This window comes from Leuresthes tenuis, unplaced genomic scaffold (assembly GCF_036924035.1).
Source record: "Leuresthes tenuis unplaced genomic scaffold, fLeuTen1.0.hap1 SCAF_5, whole genome shotgun sequence".
NCBI classification, from domain to species: Eukaryota; Metazoa; Chordata; class Actinopteri; order Atheriniformes; family Atherinopsidae; genus Leuresthes; species Leuresthes tenuis.
The window spans coordinates 27,907,114-27,933,202 of NW_027325359.1; the positions used below are offsets into that span (position 1 = coordinate 27,907,114).

A 26,089-nucleotide genomic window follows, 5' to 3' on the forward strand; every position below is an offset into this window, starting at 1 on the left:
TGGACCAATTATTTTTACTTTATACATGCTTCCTTTAGGTAATATTATTAGACAGCATGGCATCAATTTCCATTGCTATGCTGATGATACTCAGCTGCACTTATCTATGAACCCAGATGAACCCAAAAGGTTGGTCAGATTACAAGCATGTCTTCAAGACATACAGACCTGGATGAACTTTCTGCTTCTAAATTAAGACAAACTGAAGTTCTGTTTGAACCTGAGTGCTTCAGGGAAAACTATATCATCATAAAGTTACTCTAGATGTAATTTGCTCAGCGACTTCTACTACTACAGTGAGGAACCTTGGAGTTTTTTTTTTACCACAATTTATCATTTGACGCACATATAAAACATCTTTCAAGGACTGCCCTCTTTCAACTTCGTACTATTGTCAAAATCAGGAACATCCTGTCTCAGAGTGATACAGAAAAACTATTCCATGTTACTTCAGTAGCTTCTACTACTGTAATTCTTTATTATTGGGCTGTCCCACAAATTTTCTGAAAAGCCCCCAGCTGATCCAAAATGCTGCAGCCAGAGTTCTGATGAGATCTAACAGCAGAGATCATATTTCTCCAGTTTTAGCTTCTCTTCACTGGCTCCCGGTTAAATTCAGAATAGAATTTAAAATTATTAAAGAAAGGAAAATATATGACTCAAAAACAAACCTGCAAAGAAATGCCAGTCCATCAATATCCTCCTAACCGGCAGGATGTTATTAATCAGAGAGAATAACAGAGGCTAAATGTAATCCTGAAGGAGCTGCAAAACCCCTTGAAAATTTGTAAGAATTGAATAAATGATGGGGCACCATGTTGCTCAACTGGTTGATAGGATGCCCTGTAATAATGATAATTGGATGAAGGCTCACTGCTCAGAATGACAATGACCATGGGAGTGCATAAAAGATTAATAGAAGCCCTTCACTAGATAGACTTCAGATGATCCGAAAGCAGGAAATATTTTTTTGTGTATGAGGAACTAAGACTGGAATATTTCACTTTTATGTAATTCCCTCTCATTGGAATTTATTCTGAAAGGTGTAAGTTTTGTTATAAACTGGTCTCTTACACGAGCATGTAGGGCTCCTTCCATGACACACACAAGCCCCAGTAACAGCTGGTACTGTTACAATCATGCTGGGCTGTGTTGTTGTTGCTTTGGTTTCTGAATCTTGGGTGGGGGTGGGCAGGTTTCCTGGAAGCCCAGGGCAGAGTCTGGATTGCTTCTGCCATCACACCTGCTCTTCATCTTCCCTCATCAAGACACCCTTTTAGAAGCTGCAGCAGCAACCAGTCTTCGCCAGATTGTCTCACTTCCCAAGTGGTAATATGGCCGACTCCTATGTTCCATAGCAAGTTATTCCTACTGCTTACCTTACCTTTTTGTCTCCTCCCCTGTCATTCACTCTCCATGCTCTGGTTTCTCATGCCTGGATTGACACCAGCAGTTGAATTCTTGACATCTATCTGCTTCACATACCTGCCTACTTGCCCCACCGCTGACTCAGAGCCACAGCACCACAGCCAGCACCCTCCCCTCCTTCCTGGATTCCCTTCCGGACATTGTCAGGATAAACCAGCCATTACCTCTGGAATTATCATTATTCGGAACCTTCCTAATCATCTCTCTCCTCCCTCAGAGTACCGCCTTACCTGGATTCTCCCTACGGTCTATAATCACCTCCTCCGTTCAATAAACTCTGTTAACTTTTATCCTCCCTGTTTCCAGTGTCTGCTCTTGAGTCCGAGTTATTTTGAGGTGGCGAGCAATCTAGTCGTGACTGGTATTGAGAATGATTAAGACGAAATAGCACAGGGTTTAAATCTAGGGGGAAAATTGAGCAAGGGGAAGAAAATAGAGAGGTTTAAAACTCAAATTAACACACACACACACACACAAGTGAAGTAATGCGATCTTAAACCATTTCCAAACACTACTATGATCGCTCTTCACATGAAATTCTGAAGTATGAAGTATAAGAAGTAATGAAGTATAAGTGCAAAAATAGAAGTCTAATGAAGGTATTATGTGTCATGAACTGAGATCCAGTGAGTGATTAAATGTTTGTTCTGTGTAATCAAGACAATGAGTGTTTTTATCATTTGGAATGAAGGGTATCTTGTGGTGGCACAGAAAACAATATATGACTGACTAAAATATGACTGAGAATGAATTTTCATTTGGTGTAAAACAAACTCATTCAATGCACTGAAACCAGTATAAGATTCCAGACAGATGATTAAAATTTTACGGTAAGCTGTATCAATGACTGAACTAAGATGAGAAGAATCAAAACAGAATAAGGACCTATCTCAGGTGAAGAGTAGGTTATATGTGACTTTAATCACTGCCAGTTCAAGCAGAAATACAACCCAAAGTGTATATGTAAACATATATATATTTCTGCATTGTAGATTTATACTGAATACGTCCACACTATGAAGGAACACATGGTATTATGTTATTTTATTGTATTAATTATTTAAGTTCCTCTGTAAGTGAGCAGTAGGCTGGTAGAGGGTTTAATTTGTTGTTTCTGGGATAGGCCAGGAGAGTTTTTCACACTGACGCGATGCTTTGAGCCGGTACTGATAATCCAGTTCTTCAGGTTTGTTTGAAAGCTAACGACCGATGGTCTCCATTCCTGTCATGCCTGAAACCTGACAGGACTGTTTCAGTTACGATAACAAGTCTGCAGGTGTTTCACACTGAGGTAGACTTGGTTAGGGAGTGTGGGGGGTCATGGAATTGATCGTGGCACAATATGTCAAGCAGCTCCGCAGTAGAGGAGGTTTTCAGGAAACGGACAGTAGGCCTAACACTGCTGTTGCGGTGTTATTACTCTCGTGCCAGGTCCCGCCCCCTCTGCTGTCCTCTCGGTGGGGTGGGGGATGGGGGGATGAGGGGATGGAGTAACACTCGCATCTCACATCCCATACCGGATTTACCGGACTACACCTGTCACAATCGCTGTGCTGTATTTCTGTGTGCGCGTGTGTGTGCTCGTGTGTATGCTGTTATGGAATAATACCAGTGCGCCACACAAGACGCCGTGAACACATCAGCTAGACCCAGCGGGTGTGCGAGCGAGTGTAGCAGGGACATTACTCAGGTGACCGGGACACCGTTGTTCTCTCCGCTCACAGGTATTAGTGTCATAGAGGAGGAAAGCAGCTCTCACTGTTCCGGGGGTGCTTTAACCCGCAGTGCCTCAGACATCCAGAGAACCGACCAGCAGAATGTCAAGACAACAGCAGCACCGCACGCCAATAAAACTCATCGATAACCTGGTGGAGGTCAAGAGTAAAGTGAGTGGAGTGTTAACGGTCACATTTCACTATTATTCTGGCGATAAAAGAAAGCGGGGTGTGGTTTCTGTCTGTGTAATAAGCTTCTGATGTGGTTCAGCTAAGATTCGCGATGTCTGCTAAGATGAATTAAACCGTCGCTCGACGGTAAATTCACGGCCAACATAGCGACCTCCGGTACAGGAGAGGTGCTGAGAGTGGAGCTGATGGCGGATCCGCTGCAGCTAGTCGGGCACCACATCAGACCTTCTGATTGCTGCTACACCGTTTTAACCCTCATTTACAGCCCTGTTGCCCTTCTACACACCAAAAGTACCGCCCATTGCTTTAGTTTCTGTCTGTCACAGGTTCGCTTGGTCATGCAGTAGTTTTTCGTCCTGGTACTGGTACCGACGGTGTCGGTACTGACCGGTCAGGCTATTTACTAGTTGTGCTGTAAGTAGTTACACTGCCAACGATCATCTCAAGCCGATATAGTGCCAAATAATAGCACTTTGATATATTATTGTCAACTTTCTTTGTGTTATCTACTCTCTCTTTGTACAGTTGGGTGATTTTTAATAATGCATGGTTGTTATAGAGTCCAAATCAAATGAAACAGACGTTTGATCCTTTGTCCTCTTCTCATTTGCTCTCTCAGATTAAGACCTGGGTATTGGCAGTAAGTACACTAAAACAGACCTAATCGTGAGGAATGCTTTGATAAAGTAGACTTGTGGACAGACTTCTTCTAAATGAGTGTTCCTGTTGGAACCTTTGAGTCAAACATTTTTCGTAACTTTTCCACTGATCAATAGAAATACAGAATCTATAGAAAGTGTTTAGTTGAACCAGACATAAGCATGGCTGGTCTGCAAATATGGCGATATCTCTAGCCCAAACTAAGCAGAGCCACTGTGCTTTAAAGCGTGCGATGCCTCTCATCTAATTCCACAAAAATGAACAAACAGGACATGATTTGCCATAGTTTTGACAGAGTACACTAATATTGGAAGTGATGAGACTGGGAGTGTCCTTTAAAGCTCAACTGGTTAGTTCCAAATAGTTCACAGTTAATTTTGGATTAAAGGAGCATTTACTAAATCTTCCCTGCTGTACAGCTTGATGCTCTGCTGTCCTGGTTAATGTGACATCTTACATTAGAGATTTTAGCATTTGAATGGTGTCTGTCTGTCTACATCCTTGTATCATATCACGTCTTGATCGTTTGTGTCACTCGTTCTTTCTCATCTGTTAAGTAAGTCTGTCTCAGCTCTTTATCAAAGATTTGTGTGTGTCCTCGTTCACTATATCGATCATGCAAAAACAAACTTTGAACAGAATAACACCTGCCAACATTACTAAAGCATGGCCAAAACAGGGATTATCTTCCAAATACAATCCAAATGTTCGGCGGATAGATAGATGCATAGAGTACTTTACTTATGCTAAAAGTGAAATTAGAAAGTTGCAGGAAAAAATTCATAGAAATAATAAAGACATGCTTACTACATAAGAGGTATATAAAAGTTTATAAATTACAAGCTACTATGTGCAAATACAAGTTCGAAGATATTGCTATCATTGGAAATTAGTACTTAAGGGTTCTTTGTGCATTGTACTATTATTAAAAAAAAAGGCTAAATGAAATTAAAGACAGGTGGTATGTGTGCAATGTCAGGTGTGAGCGTACAGCAAAGGAGAGTCAGTGTTAACTATGTGAATGATAGAAACTGCACTGTGTTTTGAAGCCATTTAACAAAGGAAGCCCTCTCCTGACACACAGAATCATTGTATAAGGCTATCGCAGTATGCATAAATGACCTTGTTTCAGTTTAACTGAAGGAGCTTCTGACTTCTTGCAGAGACTTTCCTGCTAGCTCCTTTGTAAGATCTCTGGAATTCACAGAGAGACAATGAGCAAATGTAGCAGGTAGTCCCCCTGAGCATTCACAGCAAGCGATTCCTTTTTGCTTTTTACTCCATGGACCACACTGTGAATATGTTCAAATACAAAACACACAAACTGTTATTAAAAAGATTCTTTGTGGATAAAAACTATGGAGAAAGTTCAGACTGGTTAAGGTTAAGTAGCTTGTGGAACGTTCTTCTTTCCACAACCAGGTCTGTGGGTCCAGAGCTAACCTTTAGCAGTTTGTCCCATGTCTTTCCCTTCTCTCTGCCATGCTGCCTGCTTTCTCTTGTTCTGGCTAGGTGTCACGTCTTGCCTTTTTGATCACCATCGGGCTTTTTGTTAATATTTTGTGATGGCAATCCGACTTGGTCAGGCCTAGTAACCTTTACATATCACTCTGAAAATGGAACAAGTGTGAACAGCTCCAGTCACATCAACATACTGACACAGTAGCGATAGGTTGATTTTAGCCTCAAATCAGATGTTCAGAGGATTCTGACAGATTATAGCGTTGAATAAAGAAATTACAGCTGTTCTCTCTAAGATAACAGCTGCAGCACTGAGGCATTTTGTTGACAGCATCTGAGCTATTCAAACGAGCTAAGCTCTTTAAGTTAGCTGTAGCTTCTTCCCTCTGTCTGACCATACAGTAATATTTTGGAAATGTTTTTTCTGTCCTGAGTCATCGGGTGCGCCCCCTAGTGGAATTCTGTGGTAACAGGAGTACACGATCAAGTATTTGAACGATTACAGCCATGAAGAGCAAATTCCTTATGTAAACATGTGATTTAAAAGCAAGCATATTCCTGGCCTTAGTCAGTACAGTCTACAGTGCTTTTTTCTCAGTTAGATGTGTCTTTCTGCAGTGTGCATATCAAGTTGATAACAACTAAATTCTCACTGTGGTGCATTTAAACCCTCTATGTTGTACTTGAGTAAAATGCTGATAAAGCTTCAACTTATTGAACAGCTTATGTTTAATGTATAAAAGGGATATTTGATATGCTTCCATCCGTCATCACTGCTTTACACAGCCACTAAACGTTTGGCTCACTATCGTGAATTGTTATGGTGATTTGACATGTTGTTGCAAGAGAACTATGATCAAGCCGGGACTGATGCATCTTGTTGTTCATCTGTGTCATGCATGAAAGTACAGAAATAGAATGTGGGCTCGAAGTTGATACACATGTAAGCTGACAAGGCAGGTAGTAAAAGAGATTAAATGGTCTATGTGTGCAAGGAACATCTCTCCAACCAGCAGTCCTGGTGTCACTCAGCTGACTGATGCACATCCTCTGTTTGATAGGTGTGAATTACCAAAGCGGAACAGTGCTGGGTTAACAAGTATTCTCTTTTTTGACAATAGAGCTGATGTGCAACTGATCTGTGAACGGGGCTTATAAGGACTCAAGTGAAATACTTTATGTGACGTACTGTCCAATCATGGCAACAGTGGCTATAGTACTTCACCATTTCATCATCTCTGTCGCAGGTATCATAATGAGGTGTGAGCATTAAAGGAAAAGTGACTAACAGAGTGACTGAATGCCATCACTTTAACACACCTTTGATGCATTTTTAAGATTTGTACCATGTAAACTGTAAAAATATCTGCTAATCAGCTGCAAGATACTTACACCTTCATGACATCTTTAAAATGTCATCTTTTCCACAGTAATCTTGTTTTTCTCCCTACACTTTCTTTTTAATGACTGACTATATTAAAGCAGTTTACTCTGTAGTTTGTAGCAGCAGTTCAGAAACCTGGTGGATGTGAGACAGAGAGGGGAGAAGATGGAAGGAGGAGTAGTAATCACAGCCTGTTGAACATGGTGTTTCCAGAACAGTTACCGTAAATTTAGCTGGAATGCTGTGCTTCCTCTTTTCACCAGGGCCTGCCTAAAACTGTCTTATTTTTTGTACGGTAACCCAAACCTATCAAACTATTGCATCAGGAGCAACTACTAACAGCAAAGTGCATACACCCAACAGCTCTCCAACTGATTAACAAACTAATTGTTATGGAAAGTTCTAGAATGTGCTGCACCACTGTGGCAGCAAGTTGCTGTAGCTCCGATCAAATTGTGCGTATGTTGTACTTTTTTTTCCAAAATACTGATCTTGGAAGATTTGTCTACGCTGGTTTAGAAGCTGTGCCGCTTGAGTGATTTCTTCCTATACTTCTTACACATTTTAATGTGTTATGATGAGTTGCCATGCCAACAGAAGACTTACAGACAGGAGCAGCTGAGGGAGCTTTCCAAAACCCACTGATGTCCCAAAAAAGACCCCAAAACCCGTAGTTAATTTCGGACGAGAGCAAGACGCAGACACAAGTGGAAGAAGCTTAAAACATCTCTTGCGTCGATCCTCATGGGAAAATGAGATGGCTAGCAAACGAAATTGATGATGAAGTGCTCATGAAGACAAAGCAGCATATTGAGAATGCAGTGTTGTGTGGTTCACAGAAACATGGCTGCACAGTGGTGTGGTGGTTAGTTCAGTGTTCTCACTGCAAGAAGGTTCCTGGTTTGATTTTCAGCCTTACTATGTGGAGTTTCCATGTTCTCCCCGTGCATGTATGGGTTCTCTGCAGGTACTCCGGCTAGTTGTTTGCTTTTGTGTTGGCCTGGTGATGAACTGGCAACCCATCCAGGGTGTACCCAACCTCTCACTTAAAGGCAGCTGGTGTATGCTCCTGTACGCTTTATGCTATAGGCAGACAGAGACATCATAAAGAGCAGAAAAAGAAAAAGTGGAGGTATTACAGAGCATGTTAGATGGAGTAATCCAGGACATGTCTCTGAGAAGAACAGGATCTGTGTCCAGGACATTGAACTGCTCTCTGTGATCTTATGTCCATATTGTCTATTCAGAGTTAATCTGTGTTATTCTCGTAGTAGTACACTTCCAGCTTCCCAACAGTTTGTCAGCTGCTCCACAAGAGAAAACGAAAAGTTGGAATTATTCTATGTAAATGTAAGAGATGCATACAACTCCTCTGCCAGTCCTCCGTAATTGTTTCTCCTCACGGTCACTTGTACACCCATCATTCAGCAGCAAGCTGTGATCAAAGGGATTTTGTTGAAGATGGTCTGAGGAAGCTGTGACCTCTGTGTGGGGATTATCATCCCCACGAGGACAACGAGGAACCTCCCTAATAACAAGATATAACCACACTGTGAATATGTTCAAATACAAAACACACAAACTGTTATTAAAAAGATTCTTTGTGGATAAAAACTATGGAGCAAGTTCAGACTGGTTAAGGTTAAGTAGCTTGTGGAACGTTCTTCTTTCCACAACCAGGTCTGTGGGTCCAGAGCTAACCTTTAGCAGTTTGTCCCATGTCTTTCCCTTCTCTCTGCCATGCTGCCTGCTTTCTCTTGTTCTGGCTAGGTGTCACGTCTTGCCTTTTTGATCACCATCGGGCTTTTTGTTAATATTTTGTGATGGCAATCCGACTTGGTCAGGCCTAGTAACCTTTACATATCACTCTGAAAATGGAACAAGTGTGAACAGCTCCAGTCACATCAACATACTGACACAGTATCACCCCCACGAGGACAACGAGGAACCTCCCTAATAACAAGATATTTCATATCTTCTATGAGTCTGCGGTGCAGCACCTGTTGGGGCAGCAACATCAGAGCCAGAGACTCTAATGACTGATGGACTGGCCCCGCCTCTTGCCCGATGATCACTGGGATAGACTCCAGCCCCCCCGCGACTCGACCGACGGATTAAGCGGGTATAGAAGATGGATGGATGGACTAATGACTGATGGACTGGCCCCGACTCTCGCCCGGTGATCGCTGGGATAGACTCCAGCCCCCCCGCGACTCGACCGATGGATTAAGCGGGTATAGAAGATGGATGGATGGACTAATGACTGATGGACTGGCCCCGCCTCTCGCCCGATGACCGCTGGGATAGACTCCAGCCCCCCCGCGACTCGACCGACGGATTAAGAGGGTATAGAAGATGGATGGATGGACTAATGACTGATGGACTGGCCCCGCCTCTCGCCCGATGACCGCTGGGATAGACTCCAGCCCCCCCGCGACTCGACCGACGGATTAAGCGGGGATAAAGATGGATGGATGGACTAATCACTGATGGACTGGCCCCGCCTCTCGCCCGATGACCGCTGGGATAGACTCCAGCCCCCCCGCGACTCGACCGATGGATTAAGCGGGTATAGAAGATGGATGGATGGACTAATGACTGATGGACTGGCCCCGCCTCTCGCCCGATGACCGCTGGGATAGACTCCAGCCCCCCCGCGACTCGACCGACAGATTAAGCGGGTATAAAGATGGATGGATGGACTAATGACTGATGGACTGGCCCCGCCTCTCGCCCGATGATCGCTGGGATAGACACCAGCACCCCTGCGACTCGACCAACGGATTAAGTGGGTATAGAAGATGGATGGATGGACTAATGACTGATGGACTGGCCCCGCCTCTCGCCCGATGACCGCTGGGATAGACTCCAGTCCCCCCGCGACTCGACCGACGGATTAAGTGGGTATAGAAGATGGATGGATGGACTAATGACTGATGGACTGGCCCCGACTCTCGCCCGATGACCGCTGGGATAGACTCCAGTCCCCCCGCGACTCGACTGACGGATTAAGCGGGTATAAAGATGGATGGATGGACTAATGACTAATGGACTGGCCCCGCCTCTCGCCCGATGATCACTGGGATAGACACCAGCACCCCTGCGACTCGACCAACGGATTAAGTGGGTATAGAAGATGGATGGATGGACTAATGACTGATGGACTGGCCCCGTCTCTCGCCCGATGATCGCTGGGATAGACTCCAGTCCCCCCGCAACTCGACCGACGGATTAAGCGGGTATAGAAGATGGATGGATGGATGGACTAATGACTGATAACTGTGATGATTTTCTTTGTTCCATTTTGGGATTGATGAAGTGTTGTTCAGTTCATTCAAATACAATTTAACAACGTTCTCGAAGCTCAGATTCAATGCAAGAGGGGTATATTCGACTGCATTACTTTTCAGTCAGTGCTTCTTATAAACTGCACATAATGTAATAACAGAATACAATAACAGAATACAATCAATTGGTACCAGTTGAGCACTGCTTTTAAATACCTTTTACCTTTTACTTAGAGGGTGTTTCACTTTGACTCAGTAGTTGGGTAATGTAACACATGTAAGGATGCCGTTATTTGCTATCATGGCTTGCAGTAGTTGCAATGCTTTTCATGAGTTACATGTTAAGTGTTCATTCAGTTGATTTTTGAAATGTTTGATATTGTCTCTTGTGTACTTGTTGATAGATTTTTAGCCATTATTATATATTATATTTGTTGTGAGATCAGCTGTTCCACCATTATTTTAAAGACATATATTCCTGGTTACCTGTGACAATAGCATTGATCATGTAAGATCCTGAACTTATCTGTCAGAGAAGAGTATAAAGCGTGTGTTTATCTGATATTCAGCAGCGTCAGCACTTCATACCATGATCACTGTTCCCAATAGTATCTATGGAGCTGGTCCCAAAGGTCGTGCTTTGACAGTCCAGTTGACGTTGTTTCCTTGGCTGCAGTTTCCTTAGCTCAACAGACTCAGTTTTTTGACCCTATTTGATTTTGGCCAATTCAGATTTTACAACAGAAATAAAACATTGATTTGAATCAAGTTCAGTTTTCTCCCAAATTGCCCGAGGTTACAGCGTGTGTTTATTCAAACAGGTGGTTTGTGAACTTATGCAAATGAAAACAGGCGGACCAGGTCATAAAAATTAAATTCAATTCAATTCAATTCAATTTTATTTATATAGCGCCAGATTACAACAATTGTCATCTCAAGGCACTTAAGTAATATAGTCCAATTCAAGCCAATTGGAATTCAATTCATTGTAATCATAATCCAATTAATTCATATGGAGCCAATTCAAAAAATTAATATCCTAGCTAAGGAAACCAACAGATTGCACCGAAACTTGTCTTCAGTCCAATCTCCCGTCCTGAGCGTGCCTGAGGCAACTGTGGAAAGGAACGACTCCCTTTTAACAGGAAGAAACCTCTGGAAGAACCAGACTCAGGAAGGGTGGCCATCTGCCTCGACCAGCTGGGGTTTGAGAAGACAGAAAAGAGGGAAAAGAGGGGGGAAAAACACCATAACGCCATTCAATGGATATCTGTTGGAACAGGGAAACATACGTTAATAACCACAATAATGTCACATGTACATAAAATCAATTGTGAAATTAAACAGGGGGAAAAAGAGAGCAAAGTGAGGAAAGGTGTGACAGATGAGGTCCCCCAGCAGTCTAAGCCTATAGCAGCTTAACTATGGGATGTTTCAGGATTACCTGAGCCATCCCTAACTATAAGCTTTATCGAAAAGGAAAGTTTTAAGCCTAATATTAAAAGTGGAAAGGGTGTCTGCTTCCCGGACATTTACTGGCAGCTTATTCCACAAGAGAGGGGCCTGATAACTGAAGGCTCTACCTCCCATTCTACTTTTAGAAACTCTGGGAACAACAAGTAAACCTGCAGTTTGGGAGCGAAGTGCTCTGTTAGGAAAATACCTTACAATTAAATCTTTAAGATATGATGGAGCTCGGTCATTAAGAACTTTATATGTGAGAAGAAGAATCTTAAATTCTATTCTGAATTTAACAGGGAGCCAATGAAGAGAAGCTAAAACTGGAGAAACATGATCTCTCCTGTTAGTTCTCATCAGAACTCTGGCTGCAGCATTTTGGATCAGTTGGAGGCTTTTCAGAGAATATGTGGGACAGCCCAATAATAATGAATTACAGTAGTCCAATCTTGAAGTAACAAATGCATGAACTAGTTTCTCTGCATCACCCTGAGACAGGATGTTCCTGATTTTAGTAATATTACGAAGGTGAAAGAAGGCAGTCCTAGAAACCAGTTTTATATGTGTGTCAAATGATAAATTCTGGTCAAAAATAACTCCAAGGTTCCTCACTGTAGAACTAGAAGCCAAGGAAATACCATCTAGAGTAACTATATAACTAGACAATTTCTCCCTGAAGCGCTCAGGTCCAAAGAGAACAACTTCAGTTTTGTCTGAATTTAAAAGCAGACAGTTCTGAGTCATCCAGGTCTTTATGTCTTTAAGACAGGCTTGTAGTCTGACCAACCTGTTGGTTTCATCTGGTTTCATAGATAAGTACAGCTGAGTATCATCAGCATAACAATGGAAATTTATGCCATGCTGTCTGATAATGTTACCTAATGGAAGCATGTATAAAGTAAAAAGAATCGGTCCAAGCACAGAACCCTGAGGAACTCCATGACTTACTCCAACGTGTGAGGAAGATTCTTCATTTACAAGAACAAACTGGAATCTATCAGATAAATATGACTTAAACCAGCCTAATGCAGTTCCTTTAATCCCAATAACATGTTCAAGTCTCTGTAACAGAATGCTGTGATCGATCGTATCAAATGCAGCACTGAGATCCAACAGGACAAGCACAGAAACAAGTCCGCTATCAGAAGCTAACAGGAGATCATTGGTAACTTTCACCAGTGCTGTTTCTGTGCTATGGTTTCAGGAATTCCATGATTACTTGTGATGGCGTTTTGTTATCATTGGAACCAGTAAAATTCCCTTTTTACACGGAACTCAAGGAAATGAAGTGCTTTTTCGCTGCCAATTGTAGTATGTTTACTCTCAGTGTGCTGAGTGCAACGTGGCGTGTACCCACCAACCCTGAGTTACTGCGTCCCAGGGGACAGGCCTTTACGCCACTACAACATGAAGGGATGACATTATTTTGTGTCCTGCAGCCTGAGAGTGAGCTGCCAGCTGTCTTGCATAATAGTAAATTCTATCAGCCATGTCTCTTTTTATCCAGCAGTTGCTGTCCCTTTCAGAGTCTCTGTGTAAGACGTTTCTGTGGATAGAATATACTCTATTAAAAGAAAAGGTGGGCTGTGCCCTCTCGTGTATGGTGTATGTATGATGCCTTTATTTCACTGATTTAAAAAAAAGTATATTCTTCTACTTGACCTCCCTATCAATGGTCATAGTTGGCCAAAGTCAAAATAAATTGGCTTGTGCCGTCACCAGCTGTTGTCATTTTTTGAGGGTGCAGACAAATTATGCAGCCTAATTATGTTGCAATGACGCAAAAAATAAGAGGACAGATAGCTGAAAATATGGACAAGTAAAACTCATAAATACATTTCCATAAGCTGATGCAAGTACAGAGAAAAGCATAGTAATTGTGGGACCAGACTTCTCTAATGGACTTGGAGGTGCGAGACTGGGGGAGCATTTTTACTTCAACTTTGTGGCAGATCTGATTAAAAGAATTAATTTCATCCTGTGTTCTTTGTGTGATAATAGTTTTCTGTTGTGCTGGGAGATTAATTGATTATTGAATGGTAGTCTTAGCATTTAGTGTCAGCACTAAATGGATCGATAAGTTGGTCCTCTCTGAGAAATGCTTGTGGGGAAATGCCATGTGACGTGTGTGCTCCTTGTCTTTTACAGTTTGAGGCAGAATATCGTCGCTTTGCTTTAAAAAGAAATGGCCCGGGTGGCTTTCAGGAGTTCTACCACCTCCTCCAAACCATCCACAGCATCCGTGGTGTTGATGTACTCCTGGGATATGCGGACATCCATGGGGACCTCCTTCCAATCAACAATGATGACAACTTCCAAAAAGCTGTCTCATCAGCCAATCCGCTGCTCCGCATTATCATAACCAAGAAAGGTAGGCGCTAAAAGAGACAACTAACAGTAAAAGTTGGTGACTAAAAGATGGGAGAACCTCCATAACTCTGTTGACTAAGAATAGACTGAGCTGCGCTGCTCTACCTGATGCCTGTCCATCCTCACTTTCAAGCACTGTCAGCTGTGTGTGTGTGTGTGGGGGTGTGTGTGTTTGAGCCAGGGGCTGAATAGCTTCATGGAAAGCCTTTGCTTTTCAGACTAAACGAGATAATCCACTATGATATGAGCTGTGGCTGTTTCAGAGAATGTTTCTTCATTTCATACACTGTTCTACATTATGAACCCATCCCTTCAAAGTTTGCAGTATGTAGTGCTCGAGAGTGGAATTTGAGCTATTAAGCTTCGGTTTAGTGGGGGCCAAGCTGCAGGGCTTTTTACATTTGCATCAACATCTTCTTCTGTTGTTAGAACAGGGAACACACCCTAAATGTTTTTTGTCAGTACATGAAATATGTTCAGTTTTTGAGGAGGTGTCATTCACGCTCCATTCGACCATTTGTTAACATCAGTTTTTGCTACTGTGCATTGTTATGGAAAACTTTCTTAAAATCCACAAATTAGGTCAAATTTTCACAATATTTTTTTATTCTTTGGAGAATTTACCCATCATAGCCAGAGGAAACTGTAGAAGATGCCAAACAGGAAGTGAAGCGGACTCCATTTTCAGGATTTGTAAAGATTTTGCAGCACTTGACCATTCTTCTAACTCAATTTTCTTGTTTATTTTCAAGGAGCTGGGTAGTTTTTGTGTTACCCAGCTATTGATTGAGTTTTTGGGTGAACCATAGTGACATTTGTCACATCTCAGTTTAGACCACCCCTCCCCCTCCCCAGCTGCTTTGTCAGCTATTTGCCCCCTCTTTTGGACCTCCAACTAATCCAGACGCAGTGCATTCTCATCGTGTATTTACAGCTCAGTCTTACACAGTGTGTAAGAGCTACATTTGACCATGGCAAAAAAACATAGCAGTATCAGTGCCTTGAGATGACATTTGTTCTAATTTGCCGCGATATAAATAAAACTGAATTGAATTATCACAATAACGGCTCAGAAACCGGAATATTTTATGTAGCCTATTGTTTTGGAACAGGATTGCAAATGCCACACATTGTTGTTTTAAATGTCAAAACTCAACTATGTCTTTTTTTAACCTAATATGAAAAAGTGAAAGAATTTGGTCAGACGGGTTTCTTCTGGGGATGAAAACAAACAGCAGCAGCAACTCTACTCTTAACTCCTCCCTAAAGACTGAGCTCCTCACTCTATCCCTGAGGGTCAGCCCAGCCACGCTTCAGAGGACGCTTGTATTTGTGGTCTCACTACCCACTACTCATGACCATAGGTGACGGGTGAAACGGCGACTGGTAAATCACCAGCTTTGCTTTTCACCGTGACAGACCTCTACATCACTGCATACGCTGGCCCTGCGTAGTTTAGAATGAAGGAAGACTACTTTTTCATTTTGTGCATGATCAGGATGGAGTTGAATCCAGCTGAACACTTGATGTGATTTATTAGCTACTTTGTTCAGGCAGCTTTTTATGAATTTTATTGATGTAGATACTATCCCATTGAACTGGACTGAATCGATTTGGACTGAACTGGATGTGTTAAATGTGTTTTACTTTCTTTGTGAAGTGCCTTGAGATTATTTGTGTTGTTAATTGGCACTGTATAGATAAAACAGGAACGATATAAATATGGAAAAAATATGCCAGATATACCTGCACAGATGAGTCATTTCGGTGCCAGTATCAGCACAGCTAAGTGTTGAAGTTTCCTATTGGCTGTTACTCTTGAAATATGTTTTGGTGTGATCTCACTCTCAGATGTTTGGATATGTGGTGAGGAGCAGCACTTCATTCAAGGAGCTAAAGTTCCTGTCAGCCGTGAATGTCTGTATTTGCACTGCCCATTACACCCATGAGAGGACAGCTCGTCTGCTGATGTTGGAAGAAGCAGGGTCAAGGCCTCTGCTCTCCATTCTGTCAGAGCTCAGTGTGTCTGTTACAGTCAGAGTTGAGCCGCAGTCCGTGAACACAGAAAAGTGATGCCACAGCACAAAAAGCTGCACTTCAGCTGCATTGACACACAAGCTGGACACAAGGCTCCCTCCTGCAAGGTTAGCCTCGCAGGACGAGTTTCATTTGTGCTGCTGTACATAACTGCTATGAAACAAATACAGTTTGATCTCTGATGACAGAAACAGATTATTTATATATTATTAGATTATTTTTATCCTTTTTTTCTAATCTTTTTGCTTTGACTCTTTGAATATCCCCATTTGTCTTTGTTGTTTCTATTTGGTTTTGCACTAACCTATTGCTTCTGTTCTGAGCCATTCGGGTTGTCAACTTCCTCTTTATGATGCATGCATGTTGTTTTCTGAGACCACGTAAAGAGATATTTCAGTGGACAACAAGTGGGGTTATGTGAAGTACAGAGGAGCAGTCAGTGTCTTATCTGCAGTAGACAGTGTTCAGAGCGCTCTCAATTTGGAGCATCAGAGAGGATTCCTTATGGGGGAGCTTAGCTACAAGGAATAAGACCATCAGAAAAGTACATTTCTTCCATCTAAAACAACTCAAGCCATAAAAAAAATCATGGCAGTTGAGAAAATGCTATACCATGGACTTCTGTCATTTTTCCCTCAGGTAGTAATTTGCTTCCTTACTACATTTCTCAACCAAAGCACATCTGAGCTGCAATACATAGAGAACTGATTTAAGATCAGTTGAAAAGTGTTATTTTTTTTTATGATTCAGGATCGCACAGCACATGTGAGTGAGGAAGAGTCATTAAGACCTATCAGCTATCCAAAAAAACAGTAAGAAAATCCTTTTGGACTCACCCAACAGCAGCTTGTACTGCAGTCTTCTGTCCATCCATGGATATCTGGAAACAGCTGTTGTCTCAGAAAATGAAGGCAGTGTAAATATAAATCTGTATGCATGTCTACCTCATCACCATTCAGTAATGTCATATTCCTCTGCTCTCAGCTACACTAGTGTTCAATTCAATTCAATTCAATTCAGTTTTATTTATATAGTGCCAGATTACAACAATTGTCATCTCAAGGCACTTAAGTAATATAGTCCAATTCAAGCCAATTGGAATTCAATTAATTGTAATCATAATCCAATTCATTCATATAGAGCCAATTGAAAAAACAATATCCTAGTTAAGGAAACCAACAGATTGCACCGAAAGTTGTCTTCAGTCCAATCTCCCGTCCTGAGCGTGCCTGAGGCGACTGTGGAAAGGAACGACTCCCTTTTAACAGGAAGAACCAGACTCAGGAAGGGTGGCCATCCGCCTCGACCACCTGGGGTTTGAGAAGACAGAAAAGAGGGGGGAAAAACACCATAACACCATTCAAAGGATATCTGTTGGAACAGGGAAACACAAGTTAATGACCACAATAATGTCACATGTACATAAAATCATTTGTGAAATTAAACAGGGGGAAAAAGAGAGCAAAGTGAGGAAAGGTGTGACAGATGAGGTCCCCCAGCAGTCTAAGCCTATAGCAGCTTAACTATGGGATGTTTCAGGATTACCTGAGCCATCCCTAACTATAAGCTTTATCAAAAAGGAAAGTTTTAAGCCTAATCTTAAAAGTGGAAAGGGTGTCTGACATTTACTGGCAGCTTATTCCACAAGAGAGGGGCCTGATAACTGAAGGCTCTGCCTCCCATTCTACTTTTAGAAACTCTGGGAACAACAACTAAACCTGCAGTTTGGGAGCGAAGTGCTCTGTTAGGAAAATATCTTACAATGAGATCTTTATGATATGATGGAGCTCGGTCATTAAGAGCTTTATATGTGAGGAGAAGAATCTTAAATTCTATTCTGAATTTAACAGGGAGCCAATGAAGAGAAGCTAAAACTGGAGAAACATGATCTCTCCTGTGTTGGCAGTGTGGACAATGACATTTCAGCTACAGAAGCTGTGGCATTGCATTTCAATGAGGACACATCAAATGAGAGGTTGACACAAATTTATTGATGTACAAAGAATTGGAATAAAAAGTTACATGATGGATGATAGGAAAAACCCTGGAGCCGAGATGCTGGTTGCGGGCTTCTCGTGAGACTCTATCCTGGGAAAGTGGGGAAGGTGGAATTTAGGAGGAGGTGAGACATATGGTTTCGAAGGAGAATGACAGCAGAAGTGAGATTTAAAAGGACAGGAAAGAGCCTGATCGTTTGGGTGAGAAAGGAAGCAGGAGGACCATTGGATTAAGACTGGGACGCCATAATTAAAGTGGAAGGGTTGAAGCGTGGGAAAGAAGAGAGTGGCAGGGAAGCAGAGAAAAAGGCCAGAAAATAGCTCTTCAGTATAGTCCTACAGATTGTTGTTCAATCATTTCCAACTAGCCAGCAACTGCGCCTCGTCTTTCAAGTGTTCCTCTTCTAAGTCCGGCTGTCATATAAACATTCTTGATTCAGGGATGTTTAGCTTTTGAGTGACACCTCACTCAGACTGCAGGAGTTTGCACAGAACATAATGAGTCAGAGCCAGCCATAGACCAGTGTGTCGGGGTCAATGCCGGTTATAGGGCGACCCCCTGGACTGAGAGGACAGTTCTGAACTGTGTTCATATCTGTGTTTTCTGCTGTTCACTTGTGATCAGAGACAGTTGTTTGCACTCAGTGTGAGCAGCATCTCTATTCAACTATTCCAGAGTCAGCAAAATTTTCACTTTTAACAGTTGCAGATACTACGCTCTTTCATTGTTACAGGACTTTAATCCACTCATCCTCATTTAGAAAGAGATGGTTTCGTAGGTTGTACAGGGTTCCATAGGGTTTTTTATACCTATTTTCCAGACCTGAAACATGGATGGAAATGTAAAGAAATAACATTTCTGTAGAATAATTTGTGACACTGTCTCTTTACTGAGAGCAGTGTGAGATTTCTACTGCAGCTGCCTGCTGAATTTATGCTTAGATGTTACTTTCAAACATGCAGCACTGTGCAGATTTTCGACACCATTGTCCACTGTTCTTCTGTGTATTGAGCCGTCTCTTTACCTTCTATTATTTCACACAATCCTGGACTGAGGCTGATATCAGGATACTGTGGACCTGCTGGATCTGAAGTAAACTCCTTGCTCAGCTGTGCTGCCAAGGAATGAATTGTGGGCTGATAAGAGACCTCCGGGATGTTACTGATTGCACTCTGAACATCTGTACTGCTTAAATGCTGTGTGACATAAAAATGTACAGGAAATTCTGGCAGAATTACTTCTTGAAAAGAAAATTACCACGTTTTGCTTTTGACTATACAAATTATGACGTTATCGCACAAGACTACTGGTAAATAATGTTTTACCTCCAACATATTGCTTGTTAGAGAAAAATCCTGAAACTGGACAGTAGTTAAAATATCATCTGGAACAATGACATTGTATGTTTTAAAGACTTTTTAGGATTAACAGGGGTATAAAGATCGACCCATATGAATTGGATGTAATTACAACCTTAAATCAGAAAAAGTTGTGACTGGAAAATGCAATAAAAACAGCAGTTATTATATGAGGTTTGACTTTTAATTGATGCAGACAGTATGAATTCCAAGAGCACCTAGACAAATGCTGTTTGTCAACTGCAAACCCTCCAGTTAAAGGACACCCACTCTACAAGCTGATCGATGGCTGCCAGGGCCCTGGTACAACCCCATACCATCACTGAGCCTGGCTGCAGGGACTGGTTGCTGACAGCAGGCTTGATGCTCCTTTTGCTCTTTGCTCCATTTCTTCCAACAAACTCAGGAAGGGTGGCCATCCGCCTCAACCAGCTGGGGTTTGAGAAGACAGAAAAGAGGGGGGAAAAACACCATAACGCCATTCAAAGGATATCTGTTGGAACAGGGAAACTGGAATAGATCTGGAATACTGATCGGTCTGACCACAGTACACGTTTCCACCGTGTGATGGTCCATCCCAGATGCCTCCGAGCCCAGAGAAGTGGACGCCGCCTCTGGACGAGGTTAACATCAGGCTTGTTATCTGCACAGTAAAGCTTGTGAATGGAACTCTGTATTGTAGTGCTTTCCTACAGTAATCCCTTGTGCATGTGCTTCCATCAGCTGTTGATGAATGATGGTTCTTGATGCAGCACCGTCTGAGGGGTCAGAGATCACGGGTGTCCAGTTTAGGCTTGCTTCCTTGTCCTTTACACACTGAAACTCCTCCATATTCCTTGAATGCTTTAATGATATTCTGCTCTGTAGAGGGAGAAATATGCAGATCCCTTACAGTCTTTCTTACAAAAACATGACTGCTTTATTTATTTGCTTATTACATTTTTCATATGGTCTCAAATTTTCTCTTACTGCACATCCATTCACAGACCATTGGATGTTTGAAAACCGTGGTATCAAATAAAGGAAGGAGCTCTTCTCAGGAGGATTCACTTGTCACTGAATGCTCTTTTTTACCCATCACTGCGGCAGGAGTTTTTCACCAGTATTTGACCGGTAGTGAGTGCCACTTTTCAGTGCTACGCAGTGCCAGGACCTTTTCTTGCTGTTTCCCTGTATATTGCATAATGCATGATGCAATGATGTTAATCTGCTGCTTAGGAGGCTGCTATTGTTTATGATTACACACAGCTGGCAGTTTCATCAGATTTACTGAGAGAGGCAAAGAGAGCAAGAAGAAGTTAGAAAGAAACAAAAGAAAGATAAAAGATCAACTGGAGTATCCACTTTTTCTCAATCATGTCTGTGCTTCAGAAGCTCGGCCTCACATCATTAGTAAGAATTAGCACGAGTTAACAAAGCAAAAAATCTCCTCAGCTAATCACCTTATCTGTCTGTAATCCTTGTTAAAGATCACATCCACGTGAATGAAGTGGAACTGAATTTGTGTTGCTGCTTGTTTTCTCTGGGAGGTTTCATTATAGTGGCTCTCTTTTAATGTTTGACTCTGTTATCAGCTAACAGAGGCAGGATTCCTTTATAATTATTTTGTAATTTACCAAATGGGATTTGGTGTCTTTTTAGTGCCTGAGTTTAGGAGAGGTGTCATATTTTACCTGAGAAATTTTGTAGTGGAACGACTGTGTTAGTAAGAGTTCATTATAAATGGTTTAGGCTATTGTTTTATGTAAAATTATTTGAAGTTGAAAACTGTCATCTGAATTTGAATTTTGTTCAATTTCGGGCACAGATTTACCAAAGAAAGGAAAAAAAGTACTGGATCATGCACTCTTTGGGCTCTGGTACTATGTTAAAACTAAAATTTAAGCAGTGATGTTGAGAGAAATTCAAACAATACCCAACTTTGATAATGACATGAGGCGGCTGCAGTGGTCTGCCTGTTGGAAGGTCTGTGGCTTGATTCCAGCTCTCAGGACCACGTTGAAGTGTCCTTGGGTAAGACACTGAGCCCCATGTTTCCTCACATGCATCACATGGTGTTTGATTGTGTGTGAATAGAGAAAAACTACCGTGTAGCCTGTAACACTGTATAGAATAAGACGTTCTATTTGCACAACGCAAGGCTCAGCGTCTCCCCAGATTTCTTTGCACTAAACTGTTTACTGCTGTACTTTCATTTTTACCTATTTATTTACCGTGTCTCATTCTACAACTTTTACTGTATATATTCATACTTATGTTTATAGTTAGTCAGTTTATTAGCATCCTGCTCTTACTGCACATACTCAACACTTTCTGATTCTTTGCACTTCTGATTAGATGCTAAACTGCGTTTCGTTGTCTCAGTGCTTGTACTCAGTGCAATGACAATAAAGTTGAATCTAATCTAATGGTTGAATGTGGCTTGTAGTATAAAACTGCTTTGAGCGATCAACTGAGCTGGAAAAGCGTGATAAGTGCAGTCCATTTACTTCAGTGTGTGTTAAATGCATGTGTAGTTCTGAGGTGTAAAAGCTACATTATCACATCGCTAACTTGGTCTTCTGAGATTCTTTCAAGGATTGTAAAGCTGAGTATAGAAAACAGTTGATGTATCTGCAACATTTGTTTCAGTTCAGAGAAGCTCCAGACAGGCTGTCAAATTTTTTTTTACAAAAAAGCACAGGCAGAGGAGGCGGAGTGGCAGCTATCTTCAGATCAAGGTCCTAGACCCAAGATTAGTTTTAGCTCTTTTGAATCTCTGATTCTCAGTTTTTCCAAAAGTGGAAATCACAGAAACCTCTTCTACTTGTTGTTGTGTGTCGTCCACCTGGCCCTTATTCTGAGGTTCTGTCTGAATTCTCAGAGCTTTTATCCCAGTTAGTGCTGAGTACAGATAAAGTCATTGTAGTGGGTGACTTTAATATTCATTTAGATGTTGAAAAAATTCTGTCCTCGCAAACCCCTGGTCGAGGCGGATGGCCACCCTTCCTAAGTCTGGTTCTGCCAGAGGTTTCTTCCAGTTAAAAGGGAGTCACTCCTTTCCACAGTCGCCTCAGGCACGCTCAGGACGGGAGATTGGACTGAAGACAAGTTTCGGTGCAATCTCTTGGTTTCCTTAGCTAGGATATTGTTTTTGAATTGACTCTGTATGAATGAATTGAACTAATTTAATTAATTGATTTGGACTATATCATTGAGGTGCCTTGAGGTGACATTTGTTGTTATTTGGCGCTTTATAAAAATACTGAATTGAATTGAATGAGGCATGTAGTGTGAAAGTGCTTTTTGTGGTCAGATAGACTAGAAAAGTATTCTACATGTATAGTCCATTTCCCATTTATAACTAAATTATCATAAATAGAAAATATCAGTGATAACTTAAATAACAGAACATGAGAGTGCGGGCCTAGTGTGTGCCACCAGCTGTGATAGGTGCTGCCTCTTACAGGGCTGTTGTGTCTGCTGGTGTACATAAGAGTCAGTCTGCTGTTACTGACTTTTATTCTGCAGTTTAAACCAGGCACCACCAAATGATGGACCTCGACCCGGACCGAGTGATGGTTCTGTCCGGACCCGTGAGCAAAAAGATAAATTCACGACCATAGATTATTTTCATGGAGCATTTTTTCTGACGGTCGCGGCTATAGACGGCGGGCGCTGCTACTCCAGTTAATACGACAATAGCTTCACTCAGTTGAGCCAGTCAAATCCTTTGTTTACCCTGTGCGGCCAGCGCGTCGGAGCAGAGAGGAGGAGACAGTTACATGAACTGCTCTAAAAGAAGGAAGGTTGATGTGGAAAACCGTTGTTTTAAAGATGAATGGACGGAGAAATGTATGTACATTCTTCCGACAGGCAGCTCAAAACCAGTGTTTTTCATGTGCTCCGAAAACGTTGCATTAATAAAAAGTGGCAACGTGAAGCGCCACTACGAAACAAAGCACCGCTCTTTCGAACAAAGTCTTTCCCTGAAGTCCGGGCTGAGGGCACGCAAAGCACTGTTGCCAGGTGTACGATGATTATCGTATTTGTACGATAAGTTTGCCCTGTGTACGATGTACGATCAATAATCCCCAAAAAGGCCATATATACGATGATTTGACCATTCTGCGAATGTGTGGTTGTAATCAGCCTGTCACAATTGTCTGTCGGATCTTTTTGTGAACCCTAAAGTAATTTCCATTTGACAAGTTTCAAGCCAATCATGCTTTCCTATTTGAGCTACAAGTGATGTGCATGCGTTTGCCTCAGAAGTTCCTAACAGTAGGTGGCCTCATGATTTGGCTCCTTAGTTCCCACTCGTCATTGTTTACAGGGACATTAGGCACATTCCCACTGTAGGAACCTTTTGCAGTTCCTATAACCTTTTCAGGAATAGGGCCGTTTTTTCGCGCATTCGGACATACAGGAACTCGGGACCACGGCCCTCAGTTCCTATAACCATTTTAGCTCCTTCTCAGAGGCAGGGTCTTTTCTGGGTTCCATAGGAACACATATGACGTAGGCGTTTGGTGGTTGGTAGCTACGCCCCTTGCCTGAAATATTTACTCATGCAACACGGACACAACCGGCGCATGTTTAATAAGTTAAACTTACATGTCGTCTCCTTTAGGCGCATTCGGACAGAGAGTTCTAAGAACGCAGTTCTAAGAACTGTCCGCCTCGAATTTAGTTCTAAGAACTGCCCCTCCCCAGGGGAACTGTTTCATTTTGCATTCACACATAAGTCAGGGACCTTGGTCGGGACTGATGTGACGCAACCGTCTGTGACAGTGACGTGTTACTGTAGCGCCACACTCAACAACAAAACCCGCGAAAAGTAAGGAGAGAAGACAACAAAACAACACCACCAAGAAGCTAACATGGAGAGCAAGGAGGCCACCGTGTTTATGGTCTGCATGACGGTAATATTAATCATGGACGATCACATCAGGCGTCTAAGATCGAGGCTGAAAGAGCACACAGCGAGAGTCAGGAAGAATCAAGCAGTGGGCGATACTTCTTCGTTTCATGAAGGAAAGAAGGAGAGTTATAAGAACTGCCCTGGGGAAGGATAGTTCTTATAAGTAAATTCGAGGTGGACAGTTCTTAGAACTGTCTGTCCGAATGCACCTACTTAGCCTAACGCAACTGTGAGGTTGCTGATGCAAAGCCGTGAGTGACTGTTAGACGCTATTCAACAGTAGAGTGATTATAGCGCATCAATAGACTTGTTATTTTGGTGTACGATAATTTCCCTCAAAATACGATAATTTTATGTCTCTGGTATGATAATACTACATTTTCCACCTGGTAACACTGACGCAAAGTAACTGAACTTCAAGCCCAATATGACAGGTCTACCCAATTCATCACACATACATTTACAGCCCAGCAACGTGCAAATTAATGTTCACTGAAGGTATGTGGATTTTGTGGCAACATAAGAAACATTTAGTGATGGGACAGTTGTGAAGGAGTGCTTAAATGCTGATGCTGAGGTATTATTTGAGGGAAAACAAAAAGACGAGATGTGTGGGGAAAAAAGTTTAGTCAATGCTCTGTTCGCACTTTTTTTGTTCCTAAAAAGAGACACTTTTTATTTATCATTTTCTGAAGATGTTGGCTTCAATTCATTAGGCTGGGACCTAAGAAAAAATGGTTATTAGGCTCCGTTTTATTTATTTTATTCTAAGGTTTCTGTTTTCTCTAATCTGAAATAAAGGCCTTAAATGTATCTACTTTTATTAATGGTAAAAGAGCTAACTGTTTGCTATACAAGTGCACTCCGGTAAAGGTTTTCTTGCGTTGACAATAAATATTGAAACCATATGAAAATGTGATCATAGGGGTAGGCTAGACACAATAATAAGACGCAAGCTGGACTTCGCTTCGGACCTTTTACTTGGAAGAAACTTAAATAACTGGACCTCGGTGACTTTTAATTGAATACGCTAGTGTAAACGCTAATCTAATGAAACAGACTGATATAGATATCCGTCCTGCATTTCTTAATGGAAGTTTATCTGTTGGATTTTTTCTCTTGGGTCGCTGTATATGTGTCTTGTAGGCTCTGTTTTATGCTCATGTATCGATTGTAAAGTGGACCTGGTCTGGCCCTCATCTGAAATGGAATAACAGTCTGACTTAGCACGCCTATCTGTTCAGCACACTGGTTCCCAGATCTCAACAGGATATCCACTCCCAGATTTTTACATGCATTTAAACCGAGAAGAATCATCCTTTGCAGAGGGACATCAGAGGGGTTATAGAGTGAGATTAAATCTAAAGGTTAAGTCTTCTCCAGAGTCCAGAACAGCCCATGCATGGATACAGAGATTTCTAATAATCCTACACAAGCTTTTGATATTTATCTATAATCAAGCAAGTTAATGAGGCCTTTGTATCATATAATCAGTCATTAACATTTGATTTTGTCTGATCTTCTGTCTCTTTAATGTTTTATATAGAATTTTTGTCTCGTAGTGTCAGACGGACACCAGGCACTAAACTTGATTGGTTCACAGTAAATACTTATGTTCATTAATACATGTTTACATCCCTTCCCTTCAGAGTATTTGCTCTAATGGAAAATAAAAAAAAAAAATTTACTGTTGTAAAATACACATTTAATTTCTTTAATTTTTCAGCTACTCTCTGCTAATCCTGAAACACTAACCATTCACGGCATTGTTAGAATTAAAAGTGCCTGCAGGTAATCAGTGCTGATAAACAGCTCCTTTTACTACTTCCACCTTGTGC

At 41.7% G+C, this 26,089-nt stretch overlaps 1 protein-coding gene across 2 annotated transcripts in view; it reads left to right on the forward strand.

Moving 5' to 3' along the window:
• Window positions 1–2,943: 2,943 nt before the first annotated feature.
• The window catches only part of pard6a (par-6 family cell polarity regulator alpha), a 46,874-nt gene continuing 23,728 nt past the window's right edge, over window positions 2,944–26,089 (forward strand). For both annotated transcript variants that reach the window (XR_011915828.1, XM_072386536.1), the window contains exons 1-2: window positions 2,944–3,314; window positions 13,734–13,956. Coding sequence is in view for 1 of the 2 variants with exons in the window: in XM_072386536.1 (XP_072242637.1) it covers window positions 3,246–3,314; window positions 13,734–13,956 (292 nt within the window). In the remaining variant the exon portion in view is untranslated. The remainder of the gene's footprint in view (window positions 3,315–13,733; window positions 13,957–26,089) is intronic.